This window comes from Ascaphus truei, chromosome 2 (assembly GCF_040206685.1).
Source record: "Ascaphus truei isolate aAscTru1 chromosome 2, aAscTru1.hap1, whole genome shotgun sequence".
In the NCBI taxonomy this organism is placed as follows: Eukaryota; Metazoa; Chordata; class Amphibia; order Anura; family Ascaphidae; genus Ascaphus; species Ascaphus truei.
The window spans coordinates 111,994,633-112,017,584 of record NC_134484.1 but is presented as its reverse complement, the minus strand read 5'-3'; the positions used below and the strand labels follow the sequence as shown (position 1 = coordinate 112,017,584).

Here is a 22,952-nt window from a genome sequence, read left to right as displayed (position 1 = left end):
CTAATTACATTATAGAACCACCTTCAAATCAATCTGGTATTTCTGTCTTCCATTAACTTGTAAGTAGAAACAGCTATATTAAAAACAAAATCAATTAAAAAAATTCAACACCCATTCAAAATTAATTCAAATTCTTAATCTTGACATCTTTTTTTTTTTTTCCTCTTCATGAATCTGTCACCAAGATCTCACCTGTAAGCACATCACTGCCACCAAGATGGTACTACTACTCAGGAATTCGCCACCAAGAAAAACCTTTTGGGATAGTGTGAAGTTTATTATGTATCTAAAGTTACAAAACATACAGAACACCTACAAGCTCATATTGAACACCCAAAATAACCACAACATATATATAAGCATATACGTTTCGCAGAGGAGTGCTACTGAGCATGGCAATATATATATTTAAAACCAAAGACATAACATAAAACACAGACAAAGCTCAGTGCACATCCAGTAAAACTTATACACGGTACAGTGTCTAAATATACATGTATAGATAACTAATAAATAAAATGGTCTTTTAGTTTAACATTTTGGCCAAATTGTTGTAAGCCCCTGAGCCAACTGCACGGCAGACCACGTTTCAAGGGTCCCCAACACTCACTCTCTCCCACATTTAAATGGTTAAAAGCTCACTCCATGGCATCTCCCACTCTCAGGGAACTTGCTTGCATACAGTGTGATTGTGACAAATCTAATAGAGTGCTTTTCCTGGTAATGTACAGGTTATTAAAAGCTTCAATCAGACTTAGAACTTTGCAACTAATTTTGACAGATTATAAATCATTCTTCCTGGCAATGCACAGGTTATTAAGAATCTATATTAGTGTTAGGGACCCTTGAAACGTGGTCTGCCGTGCAGTTGGCTATGGGGCTTACAACAATTTGGCCAAAATGTTAAACTAAAAGACCATTTTATTTATTAGTTATCTATACATGTATATTTAGGCACTGTACCGTGTATAAGTTTTACTGGATGTGCACTGAGCTTTGTCTGTGTTTTATGTTGTCTTTGGTTTTAAATGTATCTAAAGTTAGTCTGCATGCTATACAACAGGAGGACAAAATTCATTCAGGATTATTTGGCTCAAACGTACAGATCATTTCTTTAATAGATTTTGGTGTATTGAAGAAATAAACTGACCGCAGTGACACAAAGATGCAGTCCTTTTTCAGACCAAAACATACCAATGCGTGTGTTTAAGGGGTTGATTTATGCCTTTTTATACAAAAATCAGATGGCTGAATGCATTTTAAATAGGTTACATTTCTTTCAAGCGGAGACTTGGGAAGTTCATTTTCTCTAACTCCTCCTTTTTGTATCAGCTTACTGTTCAACAAAAGCTATTTTCTGTCAACAGTAAAAAGGTGTTGCACATTTAAAAAAAAAATTTTTTAATAAGTATGGTTAGCCAAAAAACAGACATTATAACTTAAAAATATCTGTAAGAGCAAAATGCTTAAGATTAAAAACATTAATTTTTTTGTGTCAGGCAGGTGGAGGTAGATTGGACTTTTATTACAAATTAAAGCGGTTGTCATAAGAATATTTTTGATCCTATTAGGGCCAGAGAAGTGGCTGGGACTAATACATAGGTCTGGTTTTGAAGCAATTGTATTTTCGGACAACACCACAGAACATGGCAGCACTCTTTTAAAAAGGATTAGTAAAACCCCCAATACAAAAACAAGAATAATTCCCTGAATCAAGAGGTATATTTTGAGAATCACCACGAGCATTTAGTGCTAACCAAAAACAGCAAATCAACCTCAGTACCTATGGATATCATTGTGTTGATTCAGTCACAGTATTAAAATGGCAACCACAATATTTCACTCTAAAATACAGAGATTACAGCATGGATTGTATTACAGCAGATGCTCTTAACTCTAGTCCTCAAGACATCCCCCAACGGGTCAGGTTATCAGGATACCCCAGCTTCAGCACAGGCGGCGCCGTCTTTGACTGAGCCACCTGTGCTGAAACAGGGATAGCCTTAAAACTTGACCTTTTTGGGAGGGGGGGGGGGGGGGTAAGGTGAGAAAGAAGGTGTCGAGGACTGGAGTTGAAAACCCCTGTATTATAGGAATCCACATGAGAAGTAGCACTAGTAGCAAAACTTAATCCGACAAAATAATTGTTGCCCTTTATCTTCTACTGTAACTGCACTGTATTTATTTCCCTTGTTCTCTGGAACTGCCATGTTTGCAGAAGTGTCAAATTACAAGAACATACTGGTATCCAATAGGTCCATATTGGCAACAATGTTACAAATGTCATCTCGCACACTGCCTGCACCAATGAGATAGCAGTCAGTGTGATGCAACATGTTGAACTTCTGCAAGCATAGCAGATCCAGGGAGAGCAGAAAAATTGCAGGAGAAACGCACAGAATATTCCAAACTGAACAACATCAAAGAGAAATCTGATATCTACACATCAGGATCATTATTAACAAACTCCGTGCACCTTTGAAATTAGTTGCAGTACAATTTTTCACTTGTATTGTATTTGTATTTATTTTACACTTTGGCTTAAAACTTGAATATATTTCTTTTGTTTAAAGCGGTAAACCAAAAAGTTTGCTATTGCACAGAAGTACGTATGGTCTTTTATTTAAATATAGGACTGGACAAACCCAAAACAAACATGTCAGAATCAAATTGGAGTTATACTGATTAAGGTGTAATAAGAGACACATTAAACACAAATCTCTGCTGTGTGATGGGCAAGTCACCAATAGCCCAATGTGGGGACTCAGATGTCCTTTGTCCTGCGGCATTTCCCTGTGCATCTTCCAGTATCAGCCCCCAGGTCGTTGGTACCAAGCACACAAAGCAGAGGCGGAAGTCAAGCGTACCAATACCATCACCGATCTCAACGCATTTCATAAAAATCACATCACCAGGGGGTCGGTCATATATACATAAAATACATTTCTAATCAATTCAAACAAAATTGAAAGCCTTCCTTTAATTATATCCATGAATAATCTATCCCTAAATATTTAAGGACAATAACTAAACATTTTAGAATATAAGATTGAATTTGCACCGTTAGAATATTTTATTCATTTATTTGTAAATATTGCAAATGAAAATCACGTCTGACATGTCTGAAACCCTCCCCATTATCTCTTAGCATACATTGTAAATATCAGATGCTAAACATTATTTACTGTTCATAATTTATTTTTTAATAAGAATTTTGTATTAATCAAAACTCATTAACAAATTAAATCGAAAATGTAAACCTTCGGGCATCCTGATCTGTAAATGATCGATCCATCTGTAACAACTTATCCCTATCTCGTCCTCTAGGTGGCTTAGAAACCTTTTTAGGACTATTCCCATGGTGTTTCTCCATAACGTGCGTACATACATATATACAACTGCTTTCCATCTCAGAACTAATTTAGCAGCATTTTCCTCGTCCCAATCTTTATACAGCATATCGCTTTGCCAATATATTCAAGCTCACATGGGAAGTTATTATCTATACAATAAAAAAACAACAACTGAGTTATAATGAATGAATCCCTTTATCTCCATTATGTTGTACACAAGGAGATAAAATAAATTGATCTCTGGCAACATGTTTACACATTTTACAATTCCCACAGGTATAGTTCCCAATGGGCGTCCTAAGAAACGTATCCATCTGTGGTCCAGATATCTGTGGATGTTTAAGCATTCTGGGAGCTAGCATGTGTTTCAAGTTATTGGTTTCCCTGAAAAATATCCTGGGCGATTTGCCTATGTTGTTCACCAATCCACGGTCGATTTGCATTAAAGCCTAAGGTTTGTTCATTATCTGTTACACCAGATTGGCTAAAAGTGGTAAAGAAACTAGGAACATCCTTTGCCTTCTTAAAAATTTTAGGTTTAAGTAAAAGTAGTACCAACTTCAAACATCTCTCCAAAATGTGTTTTCGCACTCTTGGATCATACTTTTCTCTTAAAACGCAGCAGACTGAGCTGACCACCATTTTGTTGCAAGCCATTACTTACGGAGGAGACCTCTTCTTACCATTTCCAAGGCGGTTTTCATTTTTACACTGATACTTTGTTCAGGGAAGATAAGCCTTTATAATATTAAGTGTCCGGGAGCAGGAAAAAAAAAAAAGCTCTCCACAGAGCCCATTGCAGTATGAAGGTAACCCAAGTAGCTAGAAATTAAGAAGTTAATGTATTTTAACACTAGAAAGAAAAAAAAAAGGAAGGAAATGCAGAACATGATATGAGTGAAACTCCTATCAGCTTTTGGGGTGGATTACTTTAAATCTCTGTTCTAAAATTTCTGCCTCTGCTTTAAAATAATTTGTAATGAAGCCGTTTCACTTCATGCTCACAAACTGGCCATATGGGATATTATGGCAGTGTCTGGGATGATTCCTGGAGTACTCCAAATATGAATGCACATTGACGCTGGGGTGGGGGGAAGAGGAGGAGGGTGTGAGGAAAGGTAAGAGCTTGCACTTTCTAACTATTTTTAAATCTGATGCTCCGTTCACGAGCTACAAGCGGTCGACATATTAAATATTCGGGAGATTAAAATGGAGCTCACCCCAAAGCCCAGTGTACTCTAAAGGTTACCATGGTAACATCAGAAGCTACAGAGTAGGAAAAATTGTTTTTGTGTTTAAAAATCATGAGCAGGACATGCTGGCAAGATATTAACATTATAGAAAAGTTAAATTCAGTCTTCTGGGAGTAGGAATTGCAGCTTTAAGTAATATTCTTTCAGGACACATTATCAAGCTAGCAATCTACTAAATAAGAACACAACAGAAAAACTAGAAATTACTTCAACTCAGACACAGAATATGATTTATTTTGATCATGTATAGCTTAAGTGCAAATCTAGAATTGATGGAAGAAAATTAGAAACAATTGTTCCCAGTTTGTGGCACTACATATTACATTTGTTGCAATCCCACTTTAATATGCAATAGTAACCCCATTGATCCCCATATTTTTCTGATTCCACTGGCATTTTTTGTGCATAGAACTATAAATTACAAATTGGTAATAATCCTGGCAAGATATTTGGGTAATGAGGGAAATTACTCAAGAATTACAAATGCAAAATATTTTTTCAAATTCATGAATACAAAACCCCACACATTTCCGGGGCAAAAAAAAAAAAGGACCCCAGTAATTCTCTCAAGCTTATATTATTGATACAATAATGAAATTTTTAAAACATGCACAGAAAAGAGCCAAAAGGAGAACATGCCGGGAGCATTAGTCCACTCACAATTTGAATTCATGGCTCAAATAAGGCAATAAAGGGAGTTCATTTAACAAAAGTGGAATACTAAATTGTATGTATAATTGTATTAATATAGTGACAATGTACACATTGCTTTAAAAAAATGACATGGTTCTGTCGTCTAAAATGTAATATAGGTGGAACTTGATGGACATGTATGTCTTTATTTATATAGCACCATTAATGTACATAGCGCTTCACAGCAGTTATTAACCTGATGCAACTACTGTATAGATCAATTAGAAACCATGGGAATAAATGCAGCAGGAAAATGACAAGAAGGCAAAAAGGAGACCCATGGAGCTTACAATCCAAGTGTTATGTTGGGAGGCTTAGAGACACATTAGGAGTAACAGTGCATTACTGGACGTGCAGACAGGGGAGTTCAAGTGCACCAGGAATATTTATTACATTTTGATTTTTCAGTAACTATTTTACACCATACCAATTGTAGTTTAAAATGCCGACTCCTATCTTCTGTATTCTTTAGAAGTTAAACATACATTAGAGGAGACAGATTGTTACAACTGTGTTTAAAATAAAAAACCTATGAAATACAATTAATTGCTTCTCACTTTTGGATCTTTTTTGATTGTCACATACCCATGTGTATTTCTTGGTTTCCAAAATAATTCACCACGGGCTGAACAGATTTTCATAGCCCTCACATTCAACAATCACCATATCCAAATATAGTTCCCACCATCTACCATTTTACCAAAACACATATTTACCAAATTAAACGAATTACTTGCAACAAGAAAAACAGAAATTAGATTAACTACTGATAGCAAAAAGACAAGTACTCCATATACTTACATTATTAACATTACCAATAATAAACCCTCTTGAATCTTTGTTATGTCAACTTGTTCTAATCACCTTGAACTTTCATTATAAAAAGGTGTGCCTGGCATCTCAAATCATTGGATCCCTCATCTTAAAAGCTTTTCAGCTAAGAACTAATGTCCACAGCGGTTTTAAAATTATCAAAGAATGAAAGAAAGTGCCTAGACTAGTTTTATTAAATGAAGTGTAAGCTATAAGAATATTGAAGCTAAATAATAGTAACCACCCATCATTGTACACTTTACTGAAGTTTATGACGTTTCCCTGAATTGTACCAAATATACAATGTTACATTCTCCTTCCTATAAGCAAACAACTCCATTGCAGGTATTTTTTTTCTTGACAGTTAAACAAGAAAAGTTGGAAAAACAGCTAAGTTTAAAATAATAGTGAAGAAAGGGCATTTATATACTGAAATATCAGTTTTGATCAAATTTGCAATATCGTTAATGAAATAAGCAAAACACACTGAACATATAATACCATATATCTACTTTAAATATTAATACATTTTACAAGATTGTAATTAAACCTATTGAAACAGGCCCAACTGCAAATAGATATTTAAAACATGTAACTCAAGCAACACTACATGCACATATATGAAGAATACGCTTATGGAAGTAGGATAAAAATCTAATGTTATCCATATATTTATTTACATTTCCAGATCCACAATCAAGCTAACTAAAAGGTTTGTAATGACTAAATATGCAAAACAAATAAGAAAATTGGTAAATATCTTTAATAAAAGTGTTTAATGAATACCTGCTAAAATCTTATCTGTTTTGTTAAGTGTTTCCTAGACTACAAAAATCTACATGCTTTCCATCACTGAAACCTGTGTTTTCTCCTTAAGATTCATTTACAATGTTCTAGCTTAATCTATATTACAAATAAACTGGAAACCTATATTTTAAACAAGTATCCTTAACGGGTGTTCTCTACTCAAGACAGAATAATTCTAACAAGACAAATTCTAAATACACGTTTCAGATTGTTATAACAATGTTCTACAGTATGTTTTCCCAATTAAGGATTAGTTGAAATATACATATAATTTTAAAAACACCATGCTATAATGCAAAATTATTCACTGAAAGTCTACTGGTGGCAAATACAATATCACACAATAACAAAACAAGGAAACCATTATTTGTCGTTAGTTTAAAAAATAAAAACGTGGGCTGGTGTGCAAAACTGCTGCAGAAGTCAGAACATGCTAAACAAATAGCAATGGTGTGTCAAATGATCATTTTGTAAAATGTATACATATTAATAAGGGATCTCTAATCAATGCTGACTTTTTTTGTGCGTTCAAGTTGAATAAAACAATATTACTGGACATTCATATCAAAACTCAATGAGCAAATCAAATGTACAAGTTTATAGCATCAACTTTACTGAATCACATGTAGGTCCTAAAATAAGAGTGAAAGAATAAAATGAACCAGAAACCTAAAAAGGATATCTGAGAAGGGAATAAGGTTACACCACTGAGAAGCTTCATTTCGCTTTCCTCACTTCTGTTTTGCAAGAACTGTTTCAGTAAGTATGTATTAGAACACAATCTTTGGTGTCCAACTCTACTTACACATGTGTGCAGAAATCACATTTACAAAGTAGTAGCAGACAATGTTCTCTTTCTACCCAACGTCATTACAAAACGTAGTAACACTGTCTATTTCAAAATCTGAAGATGCTACACAAAATGAACAGAAATACACTACACGGAACAGGTTTGGGGATATTGTCCAGGTGTCACACAAACAAAGAAATAAAACATGAATAAAAAGAGCACCTTATTTAGGAAAAAGTAAAATAGGTAATTATCTCCACTTCAGTCTGGTTTACAGTAAAAGTATGCATTGTGCTTGATATTTTTAAGAGGGGGGAATGGGGGAATGGAGGCCATTGGAAATGTTTCTACATTCATCCAAGATCAGGAGGCAGAGCAGAACTACAATCAACAACGAGTACAAAAGATGCTTTAGACTCGGGCAATTCACAACAAATAAGAAGAGGTACAGGGATAACTAATCAGATTGACAAAAAAACAATAGGCAACTAGATTATTTAAGGTTTAGCATTGCTTGAGAATGAAAAATAGACTAGTGTTTTATGGCCATCCTCTCCTCCTGACAGTCACATTTCAACATTTTTTGCTTTGAAATACTATAACACACATAGTTGGACAGTTTTGCATTTCTACCCCTGCTTGTTACTTCTAAAAGAAGTACTGATTGTAAGTTCCCACTGGAGCATGGAGACCATATAGACATTATCAGTTTTGCAAGAAAACAAATTTGATTGCAGGAACACATTTCAACTATACCCTTAAGCCTGTATTTAACAAAACTATATGCAATTTACATGAAACATTAATTGCTGCTTATTTACAGAAAGCTTCATCACATTACGCTTGATGACTGTTTTGATAGATATATATATATATATATATATATATTGGTAAATTAATCTATTTTCTGTTTAATTTAATTTTAAAAAGATACATGAAATTATAGTAATTGAACATAGTAGGTACTGCTGCTGTTTAACATGGTTTATAGGCAAACAAGGCAATCACATTCTCTCACACCAAAAGTACAACATAGAGAAAAAGCTACTTGCATTGCATCTCGTGCCCAACATGTTTCACAAATAAAAAAATAAACTTAAGTATTCAAATATGGCAAACAAAAAAAGTGCAACAAGAGATACATGCAAGTCCAGAATGCAAACCACGCAATCATTCAAATTAGAACTATGAAATAAACATATAGAAAGAAATCAGTCCCTTCTGCAGTCTAAGGACCAAATACAATTTTGATTGGGGGAGGGGGAATCAAAGGCAACATGTGTTTATTTCCATCGTACCTCTTCCTCTATTGAACACAAAAGTTTAATTGAAAGCTACTCTACAAGAGCCATGCTTTCTACCATCAGCCTAAGCTCACTGGTCTAAATGATACCCCAGAGAAGTTATAGGGGCTGTCTTTAAAATACCTTCTCTGTCCCTGATCCCACGTGGAAGCACCAGCAGCAGCCCCATCTCCTTTTTCCCATGCATACAATGCAAGATGCATCCCCACGTTATAGGAATAGAAAGGGCACCGCTGCATTGTGCAGTACATGGGGATTATTAAGAGCAGGTGAAATGTATGGAGTGAAAAACAACAAAAACACCAGTCGATGCTGTTACTCTTCATCTGAACTCTTCCCCATCAAGAGCACAGGGGGGAACTGGATAAGCCACAAGCCATCCCACTACTCAAATGCAATGGCTGAGTGTTTCACAACGACAGGGGGGCAGGAGCTTGGTGTGCATAGTTAAGTTTCTTTTCTTTAAGCATGTACAAGAGTGACAGGGGAGACAATGTACATCACCTCCAAGCCCACATTGAGAAATACACAGCATGCAAAAGGAAGGTGCAGATCCATAATAAAAACAGCAAAATCAGCATCAGTCCCCTTACAAATAACATCAATGGCTCAAAGCCACACAGCAGTACCCCCCAACCCCCACCCTGTTGTGCACCTTTCTGGGCGTTCAGGAAAAAAAATACCTTTGAACTTTGACAAATTAAACAAAAAAAAAGTTTAATGTATTATTTTTTTTTTTTAAGTTTAAAAGCCTCTGGTGGCTTCAAAGTTGAAAATGACATGCAGGGAATAGAAGTTCCTTGTAAGTTGAAAGAAACAAGCAGATCGGCAAAGAGGGCGATTTTTAAGCAATATTTTGGGGTATTTTTGTTATTTGGTTATGCCTCTGTGCTCCCTCCATTTTGGTTGTTTATGATACTGACAACAAGCTGTCCCAGTAACCCGTCCTCCATCTGCCCCCCCGACTAAACCAGGCGGAATACCCCCCCTCATCAGGATCACTTCACAGGGGGGGGGGAGAAAGGGATCACACCCCCAAACAGTGCGAGCAATGTACCCCCCAAACCCCTATGAAAAAGGGGAGCAGCCAGCAGCCTCATTGCAGCCCTGACCTAACCTCGCTGCACAGATCTCCCCAAAGAAGTGCATAGAAACGGTGCAAGAAACCATGCTTTCTGCACCAAAACCTCACAGGGTGACCGGGGAGCCCCTGCACTAACTTTAGGGCAAGTTTGGGACTTTTTGGGCGCAGATGTGATTTTTAAAACATTTTCTCCTCTTATTTTTTTGTGTGTTTTTTTGCACGGTCTCCCTTTTGCTTTAATGTCTCCCCCCTCTCCTCCTCCTCCTCCTCCTCTCCTCCTCCCCCCTCTCTCTCTCTGCTGCTGTCACAATATTAAGTGAAAGAAACAAAAACAAAAAAAAAACCCTACAAACTTCCCACAAAACCTCACTCTCTTTACCAAAAAGTTTCTACCTCACTTTCCCAAAAATAATTTAAAAAAAAATAAATAAAAAAACACCCCAAGGAGGAGCAGAGGAAAAAAAATAATTAAAAAAAAAAAATACATAAAAATATCAATATTCCCAAAATCACATTAAAGTCCCTTTATTTTTTTTAACCCTTAATTACCCACAAATGGCAACTATGCCGTTTCCCCTTCATTTCCCATAAAGTCCTTGCACAGGAGAGCAGGGCAGAGGAGGAGGAGAGGGGGGGGGGGGGGGGATCTGCAGTAACTTTTCCTCCCCCTCCTCCCCCCCTCTCCCATGATTTAAATAACCCTGATATTTTGTGCTTCACAGGCGGCTGCCACCGTCCAAACCCGCTGCAAACTCACCGCGGGAGCATTAACATCCTTCCTGCGGCGGGTTTCCCGGGTTTAGGCGCCTCTCCGATTTTTCACGAATTTTTCCCCCATATTTTCGCCTGGGCGCCGCGGGCCTGGAAATTGTTTGCTTTCCCCTCTCTCCAGCAGCCATTGTAGTATATGCGCTGCGGTGCAACCCATCCTGCGGTGGAGGCCGCGCCCACCAGGGGAGGCCTCGCCCACCGGCTCATCCCGCGGGCCCCGCCTGCGACCCCGCCTCCTAAACCGCTCAGCCCACGTTGATAGGCCGTAGAGGGAAGCAGGCTGGCCGTCTGTTGGCTGCGGGAGACGTCAGTTTTCCAGAGAAGCAAGAGGGGACGGGGGGTGTTGGTCGTGGCGGGAGGGAGGCGTTGACAGGCGCTGCCAGTGGCTGGGGAAGCTGTCAGTCTGACGAAGCTGGGAATCGGTTGGAAGGGCGGACTGTCAGTCAACCGGGGAGGCCGGGCGAGACGAGCAGGTTAGGCTGCGCAACTACTTAAAGTGGTGTGAGAGCAGTTGACGTATTTGGAATTGGAGTCGCCCGGCTCTTGTGAGGGTGTAATCACCACCCGGCTCCTGTGAGGGTCATTACCGCCCTGAGCAGAGGTGTTATTACCAGCTAGCTTATTAAAACCATCCTAACCTCCCAGCCGGGGTCTGGGACACAGCGGGGAGGTGAGTGCGGACATTACTCTGCACAACTCCCTCCACTACACAACTCTGCATGGCAACTGCACACACACAAAGCACAGCGCCTCTGGTATAGCTGTGCACAGCCCTTCAACTGCACATTACCTGAGCAACTCTGCACTACTTTCCTCTACTACCATGCAACTACACAGCTTATGTAACACAACGTGCCATTGTCACACAGCCTGAGTGCAGTGGCTGTGCTGTTAGTAGTCCCCTTCCTGCATGGTCGCAGCATGTCTCCTTCACCAAGTGTCTGTCCTTGCAGTGTCTCTGTGGGGGTCATGGCTTTCCTCGAGGTGCACAGGGCTGTGGCTAGTGACTGCCAGGACGCTTCCTGTGCTGCCAGTACTGTACTTAAACGTAGGCCGTGCACCGGTTGCTCTGTTGTGGCCGTGGCCTGCGGTGTGTTACAGTGCATTAACCATAGTATTTATAAAGTTTGTCACGTACGGCACACCTGAGAGCACGTGACCTGTATATCAGACAAGGGTTAATACACTGCTATCTAGCTAATCCTTCACCTTGCAAGGTTCCTCAAATGAACAATATCTCCCCTCAGTCCGTCCCAATATAGCATCTGTCACGAACCGCATACGAGGTAGCACATGACATATGTAACCAGGGTTGATACACAAGGCTAAACTAGCCGACTCACCTTTCTCCTTCACACGGTACTTCAAATGAGTTTAGTTACCCATGCTACGTTATATATATTTATTGTAAGATACCACCACCTCCGCCATCAAAGGAATTGTGAGAGGTACGTACAGAGCCTCTGGTCTCTGTTTATTAAGAAAGCTATGCACTAAACGCACCTGTTGTAGCAAAATGTGTCTGAAAAGGTCAATTACTCTACAAGGCGTGCAACAGTTCAATCAGAGCCCAAAGTATTACTTATTAAAGGTTAGATTTAATATACAAAAATACATTGCTTAGGTTACAGAAAAAGATTATAAGAACATACAGTTCTAATAAATGCAGTCATCAAATAAAAATAGACAAAGAATTCCTATATGTTACCCCTAAACATGTATACGTTTTCTTCCTCACAAAGGTCTTGAGTAGAAAAGTATGAGACTTCACGTATCTTATTGACATCAGATACCCCCTTGGTTGAAATCAAACTCATTAAAAAGTAAGGCTTTATATTCTAAATTCCCTTTATTGAGAATAACATAAGCCCACCCCTTTTATTGATCAGCTAATAACCGTTTTATGACTTGTGCCTTAATATATAAAATGCTTTAATAACTTTGTTTCTATACATAACACATGCCATCTTCACTGTTGTCTGTGCAATTAATATGCACACCTGGATATTAAATATGACCACACAACGTCTATTTTTGCAGGAGAAACAGAGATTATACATGGAAAACCCTGTTTTTTTGGGAGGGGGGGTTGTATCATTTGATTTGTGTAATCGCAAAGGTTACAAATATCTATTTGTTCTTGCAAAGTGCGGTCAGGTCCAGGATATTAATATTTAGCAAACCACCAACTTTTGGAATACCTTCTTAGCCCCACCCTCTGGTATTTGCAGATCCCCTTCAGGAATCTCTTTCAAGGTACATTTAAAAGGTCTAGTGTCGGGACAGCCACAATTCAATCCCCCCCCCCCCCCCCCCCACTTGCAAAACCAGATATCCTTTATCCTCAGATCAGCACATAAAACTAGGTATGGACAGCGGTTCGTCCTGCAATAAAACAGTTAATGTATTTTTAAGACCATTTGTAACCATTGTTAATCTCTCGTGACAGATTAAAATACTTAACATTTTCTGCCATGTTCATTACAATGTTACACAAAAATCTTCCACAACGTGAAGTACAGTTAGCGTTAAAAACATACCACACACGGCCACTCAGGACCTCATCCAGGTGTCTCTAGTCATGTTATCGGGGTGTTAGCATGCAAGTGGACATGTGAAGCGCTTCACTTTTAGTTTCCTACATGTACGTGTGGGAGACAGTTATGTATTCAAGTCACAGACCTGGTGGATTGTGACAGCTTCCCTGGTAACTTTTTTTCCTGTGTTTTCAGCAAATAAAAATATCACTTGTGGGTACATTCACATATTTCAGACAGGTCTGCAACCCTGCCTTTCCCCATTGTATCTTAGCATACAGTCCTTCCTTTGCAGCTATGGATTCTGGGTCATGACATGCAAATGAACAATGTGTTCCTTTTGAGAGCCCCCTTGTCCATTTTAAGATGGACCCCTTTAAGCTTATGTCTGCCTCATTGCACTACTTTTCCAGCAAAGCCTGGGTTAATGAAGAGCATAGCTAGTAAACCAAGTCACAGTGTTCAGACCTTTTGAGTTTCATTAGTGTGAGGTTGGTTACTGGCTTTGCAATGTGAAGTACTGGGTATAACCAGACAGAAAACAAGCTCTGGTGAGAAAAAAGGTGACACAAACCCTCCACCGTACTGTGTACAGCAAATACAAATACCACTTGTGGGTACATTTGCATGTCTCATAGAGGTCTGCTAACCTGTCTTCGCCCTTATATGTTAGCTTACACTGCAGCCAGGGATTCTGGGTAATGACATGCAAATGTGCACTCAGTGTGTCACCTTTTTGCTTCTTGTCCATTTTAAATTGGAGCCCTATAAGCTTATATCTGTTGTATTACACCAGTTTTCCCTCTGTTTTCTGAAGGCTGCGTTGCAAGCATCGACATTGCAGAGAGCTTGAATAAAGGTCCATGTTACGGTAACTTGTTGGACATTTCTTAGTTCTGGCAGGGACTGAAATGTCAATGGACGAGTGCCTGTGTGTTCATAGGTGAACAGTGTTTGACTAAATTTAACCTGACATTTTCCATACATGGAGATTTTACTCAAGTGTTTATTAATGTATGTGCTCTATCAAACTCCATTATTCTATCTACTATTCATGGAAGCTGTCCAATGCATGTGTTATTTTTTTAAGTGCAACTTCTTTGGTGGCACCTACAGAGTTTTGATGGAGAAAATTTCGTTGCTTGTAACAAATGTTTAACCAAAGTACTCCTGCGCATGCACAGAAGCGGACGCCCGACTCCGCGCATGCACAGAAGCGGCTGCCCGACTGCGCATGCGCTGAAGGGACACACACACAAGGGGACACACACATCACTGTTACTAGAGAAATTCCAAGTGAGTACAAATATAGAAGTGCAAATAGCTAATTTTTTTGTGGGTACCATTTATAATCAAGGCAGAAGTGGAAAACATGAAAGGTGTGTACACATATAACACATTGTATAAAGATTAATATGATACAGTAACTGTAATGATTATAAAAATAAAAAAAACCGGGGTGTGTGCCAAGCACACGCGATCTAAGTCAAAATTCTTTGCGTTCTGTTACTGACTGTTTTTTTTTTTTTTTATGATTTACATTTAATGAGACTTTTGAGAGTAACAGTATTTAGATACCTTACAACCCAACATATAAGTATCTTACTTTAGTTATCATAAGTCAATTATATAATGTATTCCAAGTGATACTGTAGTATGGAAATTTCAACACAAAAATAAATTATACTCTGAAATCTTTTTCATTGAATTAAAAACACCACCATCGCAAATACAATTTCTGTGACAAAACACAAAGAAGTTTAACTTACAATGCGCGTGCTCAGCACACACAACTTTTTTTCTTTATTATTATTTAGCAGAGTAATTAATTACAATTACCTTGAGTCCTACCAGTTCTAGTATAGAATTTCTTGCTTTAAAATCTTGCATTCTCCAAAATAATGATCATCACTTCCTTAGAATATTCACTTAATTGAAAGTGTGTCATATTTTTCATCCTTCTTTTTTACAGGTTGCAAACTATAGTATTTCAGAATTAGTGTTTTGATTGTAGTTGCTTTTTTTTAACACTCACTGCTTTTGGTTTTGTCTTTCCGGAGATGTTACTTCTAGAGTTTTACAGCGTACTGTAAGTGATGTCTTAATGAATGTAAACGTTCTCTTCTTCTTTTGTCAGTACTTTGTCTCAAGTTGTTAATTGCCTGTTTAGGTTTTGTTGTGTCGTTACAGCTTCCAAAGCTGTCAGTGTTCGAATTACAGTACACAGTTATGGTGTTAATGTCAAACTTATTTTTTTTTTTTTACTTGGTCCAAGGGAAAATAACAACTTGTCAGGCAGACCACACACCATTAAGAAGACTTAAGTTATTCTGATGTCTGTTAAAATAGGTTGTGAGAGACAGTGAGGGCTATTTATCATAGTCATCAGAGTTGTAAATATGTTGCAAAAATGTACAACATAATTTTGTTCTTATTAAATCTTGTTGGGTTCAACGTCAACAAAAGTGACACTAGATGCTTGAGGTGCAGCATCAGGCCCATTAGGGGGCATTCTTGCATGACACTAAAGCGGGAGTCAGCAGAAATCTTTTTCCCTTATATGCTTCAATGTTAATGGTCTTGAAGGGGCACAGTTCCAAAGGATATATCCGGGTACTCCATGCTCGTTTTTGTGGTGTCATTCTGTTTCTGTGTTGTATAGTGGGTGGGATAATTGTCAATTCCTTTACACCCCACAAACACAAGCTGATGTCTTCAGGGACCTTTACCATTTAGCTGTGTTAAGCTTCATGTTTCTAACTGACCTTTTCTTCTTTAACAGTAAATTATACTGTTTTTTTCCCCGTTGATCTTCGTGCCCGAATTGTTGCTTTCAAGTCGATAGTAAGATACGGAAATAAAGACTTCCACCCTGACTATATTTTCCTGTGCTCATGAGCAATGTTCGAAGATTTGTTTTTTATGCCCTCCAAAAGATGTCCAAATTGCATTAGTCCAAGATCTTATTCCTGTGGCTTTTGTTACCCCAGACAGTAATCAAGCTATCAGATGGTGTTCTTGGTGTTCTCAAGTTAGCTTTCCAACTTTTTTTGATGAAATAGGTAACCCTATGTCTAACTTGCATGAGTAACTTGAGCAGTCATAATAAGTCATAAAGGCAGTTATAATAAGTAATTCCCCCTTGTTTAATTCATTGAAGTATTGTTACATCCATCAGGACATAAATGCACAAGATATGCTCAGATTGGCCAAAATTATTTTCATTTGTGTGATTTCTTGACTTTTTGGTTCAACTGATACCTGGTTAAGCAAATCCACATTTTCTGCTGTCGGTCTTTTATCAGTAAAAAATAAGGCTTGCATAATATATTTGAAAGATGTTTTTAGAAAATTAATCAAATTATTTAGGCTTTGGAGTTAGATGATAGGGCAGAAGAAAAAAATGAAGCAACAACATTTTATTCTCATAGTAACAGAAACTGGCCATTCATCTTGTATAATTCGGGCTTTAAGCCTACATCACTGGAACAAAATTAATCCATCTTGAGACAAGTTAGGCATTTGACATAGTGCACGCGATGGTGCATGTGACACGAACAAATTCTGCTAAGTAAATCAGTCCGGCCATGCTGCATGCGATGCGTGGCAGCGCGACGGAGCGGCTGGATTTGGAGGAGACAAAGAGATTAGATTTTTCGCGCGACGACCGCAGCGCTTTGCAGTTTGAGCCAATCAGGGCGAACCAAGCCAAATGACTCCCCGCCTCCCCATCACTCGCACAAGAGAGTCCACAGATCGCTGAGGTGACAGGCGTGCATACCACCTCCTTGTGGTCTGTCGCACGCGCACACTATGGCCGCAGCCTTCGGTTTCCTGTAATTCTTGCTAACCACAATGTACATTTATGTGGTCAGTTTAACGCCAATCATTGACCTCTATCCATTCTCATTCCATATACATGGGTAATACTGTATTTTTAGGAAGTAAAGGCTTACACATCAGGTAAAGAGGAGATACGTACCTGTAGATGCCTTTTCAAATGTGATCATCACTATTTTGGAAACATGTTGTTACATACGTATTTCTATCTGTGCCAATTATCCTGTTGGTCTTGAAGATGATATAATTCCTGCTGTCCAAGTGTAGTGGCAGTCATGTTAGTCTGGTCATAAAGATTATCGGATTTAAAAGATCTTTTTAGAGCGTATATATTTACCCTTTGCCTCATTATGGAAAGGCAGCGTCTACATTTTACTATCCTGTTTGGCAACCCTGTCACGGTTCAGATTTCAGTGTTAAGATGTAAAAGGCATAATATTCACCTGAAAGATGAAGGTTGGTACTGCAGAGTGGCCAATTTTTTTTTTCTCTCAAAAGTGCCAGTTTTACTCTTAAAATTCTATTTGATATTTAAATTCAGGTCTAACTGTTCCTCGGCAAAACTACAGCTGCCCCATGGCTACAGTTTCCTCAATACATATTTAACAAGTACCATTAAGAGCTGAGATTACATTACCATGGTTGAGATGTACCAAAAGCAGCAGCAAAGTATGCTGTATTTCATAATCCAAACATCTTCATTTAACTATGCAGGAGAGTCTTATTTAGTTATTTCCATGTTTGGTGAAACATGTATCTAAGTGACTAAACTACAATTATTTTAATGTTACTACAATTATTTTAATTTGATTTAGAGCATTGTCTCTACTGGGAAAGCTACAAGGATATCATCTTTTCATCCATGTCTAAGTTTACCATAAATTGAGACAAAGCCATGGACAGAAAGTATCTTGGTTTTGTCGGAGATGAATGCTTGTCAATTTTTAATACAAACCTAACCTTTTTCTGGTATGCTAAAGTTTTTAGTTCCCATGAGGGCTGTTTTTTGCTACACTGCATACAGCTATAATCCACTTCTTCCCTCTTGTTGGAGGATTATCCATACATCTAATATTGTCCCTTATAAAATCAGGAGATTCACCTCAACCCCAGTTGTATCAATCATTTGGCTGTTAATGGCATGAAAACAGTATTATGTTATATTTACTGTTGACATATTATTCAGTGTGTGTGTGTGTTATTTAATTTATTTATAAAATGTTTTACCAGGAAGTAATACATTGAGTTACCTCTCGTTTTCAAGTATGTCCTGGGCACAGCGTTATGATGACAAATACATGGTTACATTAAGTGAACCGGGTTATACATTATATATAAAGACATTGCATGAACAGTTAAAGATAATATTATAGGCGTATGTAACAGACACAGACCAGATTCAAATGTGACGGCTTTAGTTTTGAAAGAATGTACCACCTTCAAAGTAGTGGAGAACACACAGATAATTCCTTGAGGTAGTGCATGGTGTACAGTAGCACTCCCCTTTAGTTCTAAATTAGCAAAAGTTGTAATGTCACCAGTATCAAACATTATTTTAAACATTCTTTAACAGTCACATATTATTGTGAAATCCTATAATAGTTTAGTAACTTTAATAAAAATTGATCTTAGTAATTTAATTTGCAGATTCTTTGTGTGGTGTTTCTTATGCACTACATTTGAAAAGCGTATTAAGTGTACTGAACTCTGACAAAATCGATTACACCACCTCTACCATATTTGATTTTTGAGTGCTTTTACATTATTACAGCAAATTATTTCAACCTTTGGGAATATTAATTTGATGGTTTGTTATTAAGAAATTATGGTTTTCAGTAGGAATTGCCTTTTTTTTGTGAATAATGTACTTACAAATGTGAATTTGAATAATTGTGGGTGTCCTTGTTTTAGTGCAAGATGCCTAGAAATATGAAGATGAGGGACCATGACATAAATCCATGTCTGAAGGTTAGTTGAATTAACATTATCAAATCCACATGTAATAAAGATGCTTATATTTGTATATTGTCAAACACTTCTAACTAGCTTTAACCACAATCGGTAGATATCTTACTTTTTCAGCAAAAATGTGGTTGTGTAAAAGATGGTGGATCTGTCCTTACTGAAAATTTGTGGCAATTAAGATCCCAAGTTCATCACCATTTCTCTAGTAATTAGCATTTTAGCCTGAAGAATGTTTTGCTTTGTCCTTTGAACTTGCTATACCCTAATATGAACATAAAGATTTCCATTTATCATGTTTAAGGAAACCGACGCTTCTTCAAAGTGCTTGGATGATAATCACTATGCAAAGGATATGTGCTCTTCTTACTTTATTAAATACAAGAACTGCAGAAAGTTTTGGGTAAGTACAAATTTCACAATTACATATAAAGATTTCCTTTGAAATGCAGTAATTCTCGACATAGGGAAACTCTTTGCTTATAGCTTGGCTACTTCTCTGATACTTCTTTCCATCTCTTACAGCCTTATTTTATTCCTTACCATTAGAACAAAGTAATATGTTACCATACTACTACATATTTGCAAGTGTCTTCTTGCCCCATTTTCATTTGTGTCTTCATAGTTCTGGTCAAGTATTGCAATTTATTGAATATTTTCCTGTTTGCCTCAGTATTTCCCCTGCGCTGCCAGCAAGGACTTGAGGTTTAGAAGCCATAGGAGTGTGGTGTTCTGCCACGTAGGACCCTTTGTACTACCAGTTGTACACATACCCTGTTCCAAAGGTTCCACACATTCCATAACTGACATTCATGGGAACTATAGAACAATACTATCAGGATATATTCAACCCTAGGAGGTAGTATGGAAATCCACAAAGACAGGAGACCGAAATACATAACGGACAGGGTTTGTTCCTACACAAAACTGGGAAACAAAATGGAGTCTACAAAGTATGCAGAACTACAAGCAAAAGGCCACGGTAGCTAAGAGAACAAAAGGACAGGGGGGCAAATAATGCTCAGGGAAACAGGACAAACCAAGGTTAGCTGCGAGAATTGCAGTGCCTCATGCAAAGAGCAATGGTAGCAGGGGACAAATGATAAACATGTGGCAAATAGTGCAAGGGGTAATAAAAGACAACAAACAAGAAGGTGCCTGAAGACCAGTAAACCTAGGAGCCCCACAAAAAGGAACAGGTAAAGTTGCATTGCTGGGAAAGAATAACTTCACTCCTGAACTGTAAACAACAAGTTGACAAGCAGAGAACAAACAGACTGGGTGGGGGTTTATACTCAACCAAAATGGCAAATGGCTTTTGGGCTGTTCCTAGTTCTGGGCCTGAACCTGATTCCACTGGGCGTCCCTAGAGGTCTACGAGGAGTACTATGGGAGGAAATCATGACAACTACAATGTTGCAATATCCTCCTCTTGGTTTGGTTTGTTTGGAAACAAAGGGCTATCATCTATAGTTGCCATACATTCGTCTTTTGTTTAATGGTTTAGTGACTCATAAATCATAAATACATACATATATCCGCACACAAACACACATACTGAGAGGGAGATTGGCGGTTACAAGTAAGCAAATGTATTTATATTTAGCAAAGCCTTATAGCTTACTATATTTACTGTTGACAGGCATAGATGTATAATGCTAACATTTGTAATGCTTTGAAAGGGCACCTGAACCTAATTAGGAATAAATAATAATAATAATAAAAGACCCAGGTTTTGCTAACTGGAATGTAGACTTGACTGGAAGTGTTTGTTCCCTGGATTAAAGTTTAATTCTATTTTAGTGAGAGCATTTTATTTTATAGGAGAAAATATAGCACCCATAATTACTATGTGATGGGCATAAGCTTTAATTTGTCTTTAGGAAATATTGTAAATTGAAAATTTTAGGAACAATGTACCTAAACACTTGGTTTTAGCTATAGTTATCAGCAGTAACCCAAAGTCCATAACACAATAAATAATGTTATGTCTGAAGTCTCAATAATAATACGATGCAAAAAGTGTCATCACAATCTTCAAATAATATTTATACGTTTATATGGATTATTTAAGGGGAATACATGGGAAAATGTAGACTGTAACAGCTGTTATTTTGTACTTTAATATAGAGGTAAAGGCAAACCTCTGCTCTGTCAATCCTGTGTACCTTCAAGAATTTAGGGTAGATATGTGCAGGTAAAAGATGCTTCAGTGAGCGTATTCTAACCAAAATACAAACGTGTCATGTAGCAGCTAAGCATTAGTGAGAGTTTCTTTTATAACACAATTGAAGTTTACTTCAAACAATAGTGGTATGTACTCCTTGTGTTTAGCTTGACGTTGGCTCCAAAATCACGATAAAGGATGATACACCCTTATGTACTGTACTACTAATGTTTTACGGTGACTTCTATTACCAAAGGTTGGGGCAGCAATTCGATTCCTTAGATTCCACAGTAAGATTGCTGGAAAATCATCTCATCAAGAATTATGTATATGTACAGAATTGGAAGATGTAGGGTCAAAGTAGAACAATTATTCTCAAATCTCCATTAAGGTCCCTAAACTAGACTATAATTCTAGTCCTATGCAAATGAACTGTGGACAAGTGCTTTGGGTATTCCTAAAACCATGTACAGTATGTCTGGTGGTCCACAAGAATAGGTTTGAGAACCACAAATAGATGGACACCACAGAATAGCACCACCACTTGCTTCCCGTCTACTAATCTCACGAGCAGGGCCCTCCTTACCTTCTGTATCTGTTTGAGCTTCTTTGTCCTTATTTGGTATGTAACTCTGTTAATGTAATTTACACCAGAATATGTTGGTGCTTTATAAATAAACGATAACAACAATACTCATCTGGAATCCCCTCCTAAGCAATATTTACTATTTTATCGAGGCTGCAACTATCACATGCCTTTAAGGCACCATAAAGTAGTAGTAACAACCACAAGCAATTCTACAGCTGGGGCTGTGAAAACTAAACTGGGGTGGAAAACCGCATTCGTAGGTTAACTAAAAATACTGCTCTTAACATCTGGAAGGTCAGTTGAAAACTAGTGTCTGAAGTAAACTAAAATATTTTTGTCTTGTCAGAATGCGATGATGGTACAAAGGAGAAGAGATGGCGTAAAACCCCACATGCCAACAGAAGAAGAAAGAAAAAGGATCTTGGAATCACTAGATAGAGTACCATATTGAATGGACCATCAATGCATCTACAGTAGCTGCTGTACAGTTTTGTTAGGTGTTTTTAATGGTATTAGTTTTAGGCTATTTTTTGGGAACATTATCGTGACACTTTTTTTTTCTGTTAATTTGCTGCTAAGGGAGGAATTTGTCTCTTAACTGCCATCTACTTCGAGCTGCTTGTTAAGAGCAGCATTTTATGAAAAAAATAAATTTTATATGTGCCAAATGAGGTTGATAGAGGTATCTAAGCTGAGCACGAACCAACATAATTTACAATCTAATCCGAACGGTCGGCGTGCTGGAGTCTCACTAATCGACTACAAACACTATAAGAGCCATGACGTTGTAATCCGATAAGCGAACACGAAGATAGGGCATCAGTGTAATCGTGAATACCACCTGTATATACAGCCGTGTACAAAACTATAAGTACTATAGAACTAATACTTAAAGTGCAAAATTACATACTGTATATAGAAAGATAAACAGTATCAAGTATTATAAAGACATTTTGAAAAGACTACAAAAAAGGAAACATGTAAATAAC

At 37.7% G+C, this 22,952-nt stretch overlaps 2 protein-coding genes across 6 annotated transcripts in view; one reads left to right on the top strand and one right to left on the bottom strand.

The window, feature by feature from the left end:
- Positions 1-11,183, bottom strand: part of PLAG1 (PLAG1 zinc finger) — a 34,261-nt gene extending 23,078 nt beyond the window's left edge. Inside the window, exon 1 of one of the 3 annotated variants that reach the window (XM_075584194.1) lies at positions 10,855-11,183. The gene's annotated coding sequence lies outside the window, so the exon portion shown is untranslated. The remainder of the gene's footprint in view (positions 1-10,854) is intronic. The other 2 variants (XM_075584184.1, XM_075584201.1) reach the window with 2 other exon arrangements.
- On the top strand, positions 11,110-22,631 carry CHCHD7 (coiled-coil-helix-coiled-coil-helix domain containing 7). Of its 3 annotated transcripts, XM_075584213.1 has the most exons (5): positions 11,349-11,538; positions 12,611-12,691; positions 19,157-19,213; positions 19,512-19,610; positions 22,310-22,631. In XM_075584213.1, exons 3-5 carry the CDS (start codon positions 19,163-19,165, stop codon positions 22,412-22,414), a joined length of 255 nt encoding a protein of 84 aa, XP_075440328.1. In that variant the 5' UTR covers positions 11,349-11,538; positions 12,611-12,691; positions 19,157-19,162; the 3' UTR covers positions 22,415-22,631. The 3 variants fall into 3 exon arrangements, with proteins under 3 accessions (XP_075440331.1, XP_075440328.1, XP_075440323.1); XM_075584216.1 differs by lacking the exons at positions 11,349-11,538; positions 12,611-12,691 and adding an exon at positions 11,110-11,341; XM_075584208.1 differs by lacking the exon at positions 12,611-12,691.
- Positions 22,632-22,952: the final 321 nt, after the last annotated feature.

Excerpts from the sequence above, each read along its gene's own strand:
- CHCHD7 (XM_075584216.1), top strand. The coding sequence starts at position 19,163 with ATGCCTAGAAATATGAAGATGAGGGACCATGACATAAATCCATGTCTG. Across the intron at positions 19,214-19,511 it reads ACATAAATCCATGTCTGAAG|GAAACCGACGCTTCTTCAAA; the intron begins GTTAGTTGAATT and ends ATCATGTTTAAG. Across the intron at positions 19,611-22,309 it reads AGAACTGCAGAAAGTTTTGG|AATGCGATGATGGTACAAAG; the intron begins GTAAGTACAAAT and ends TTGTCTTGTCAG.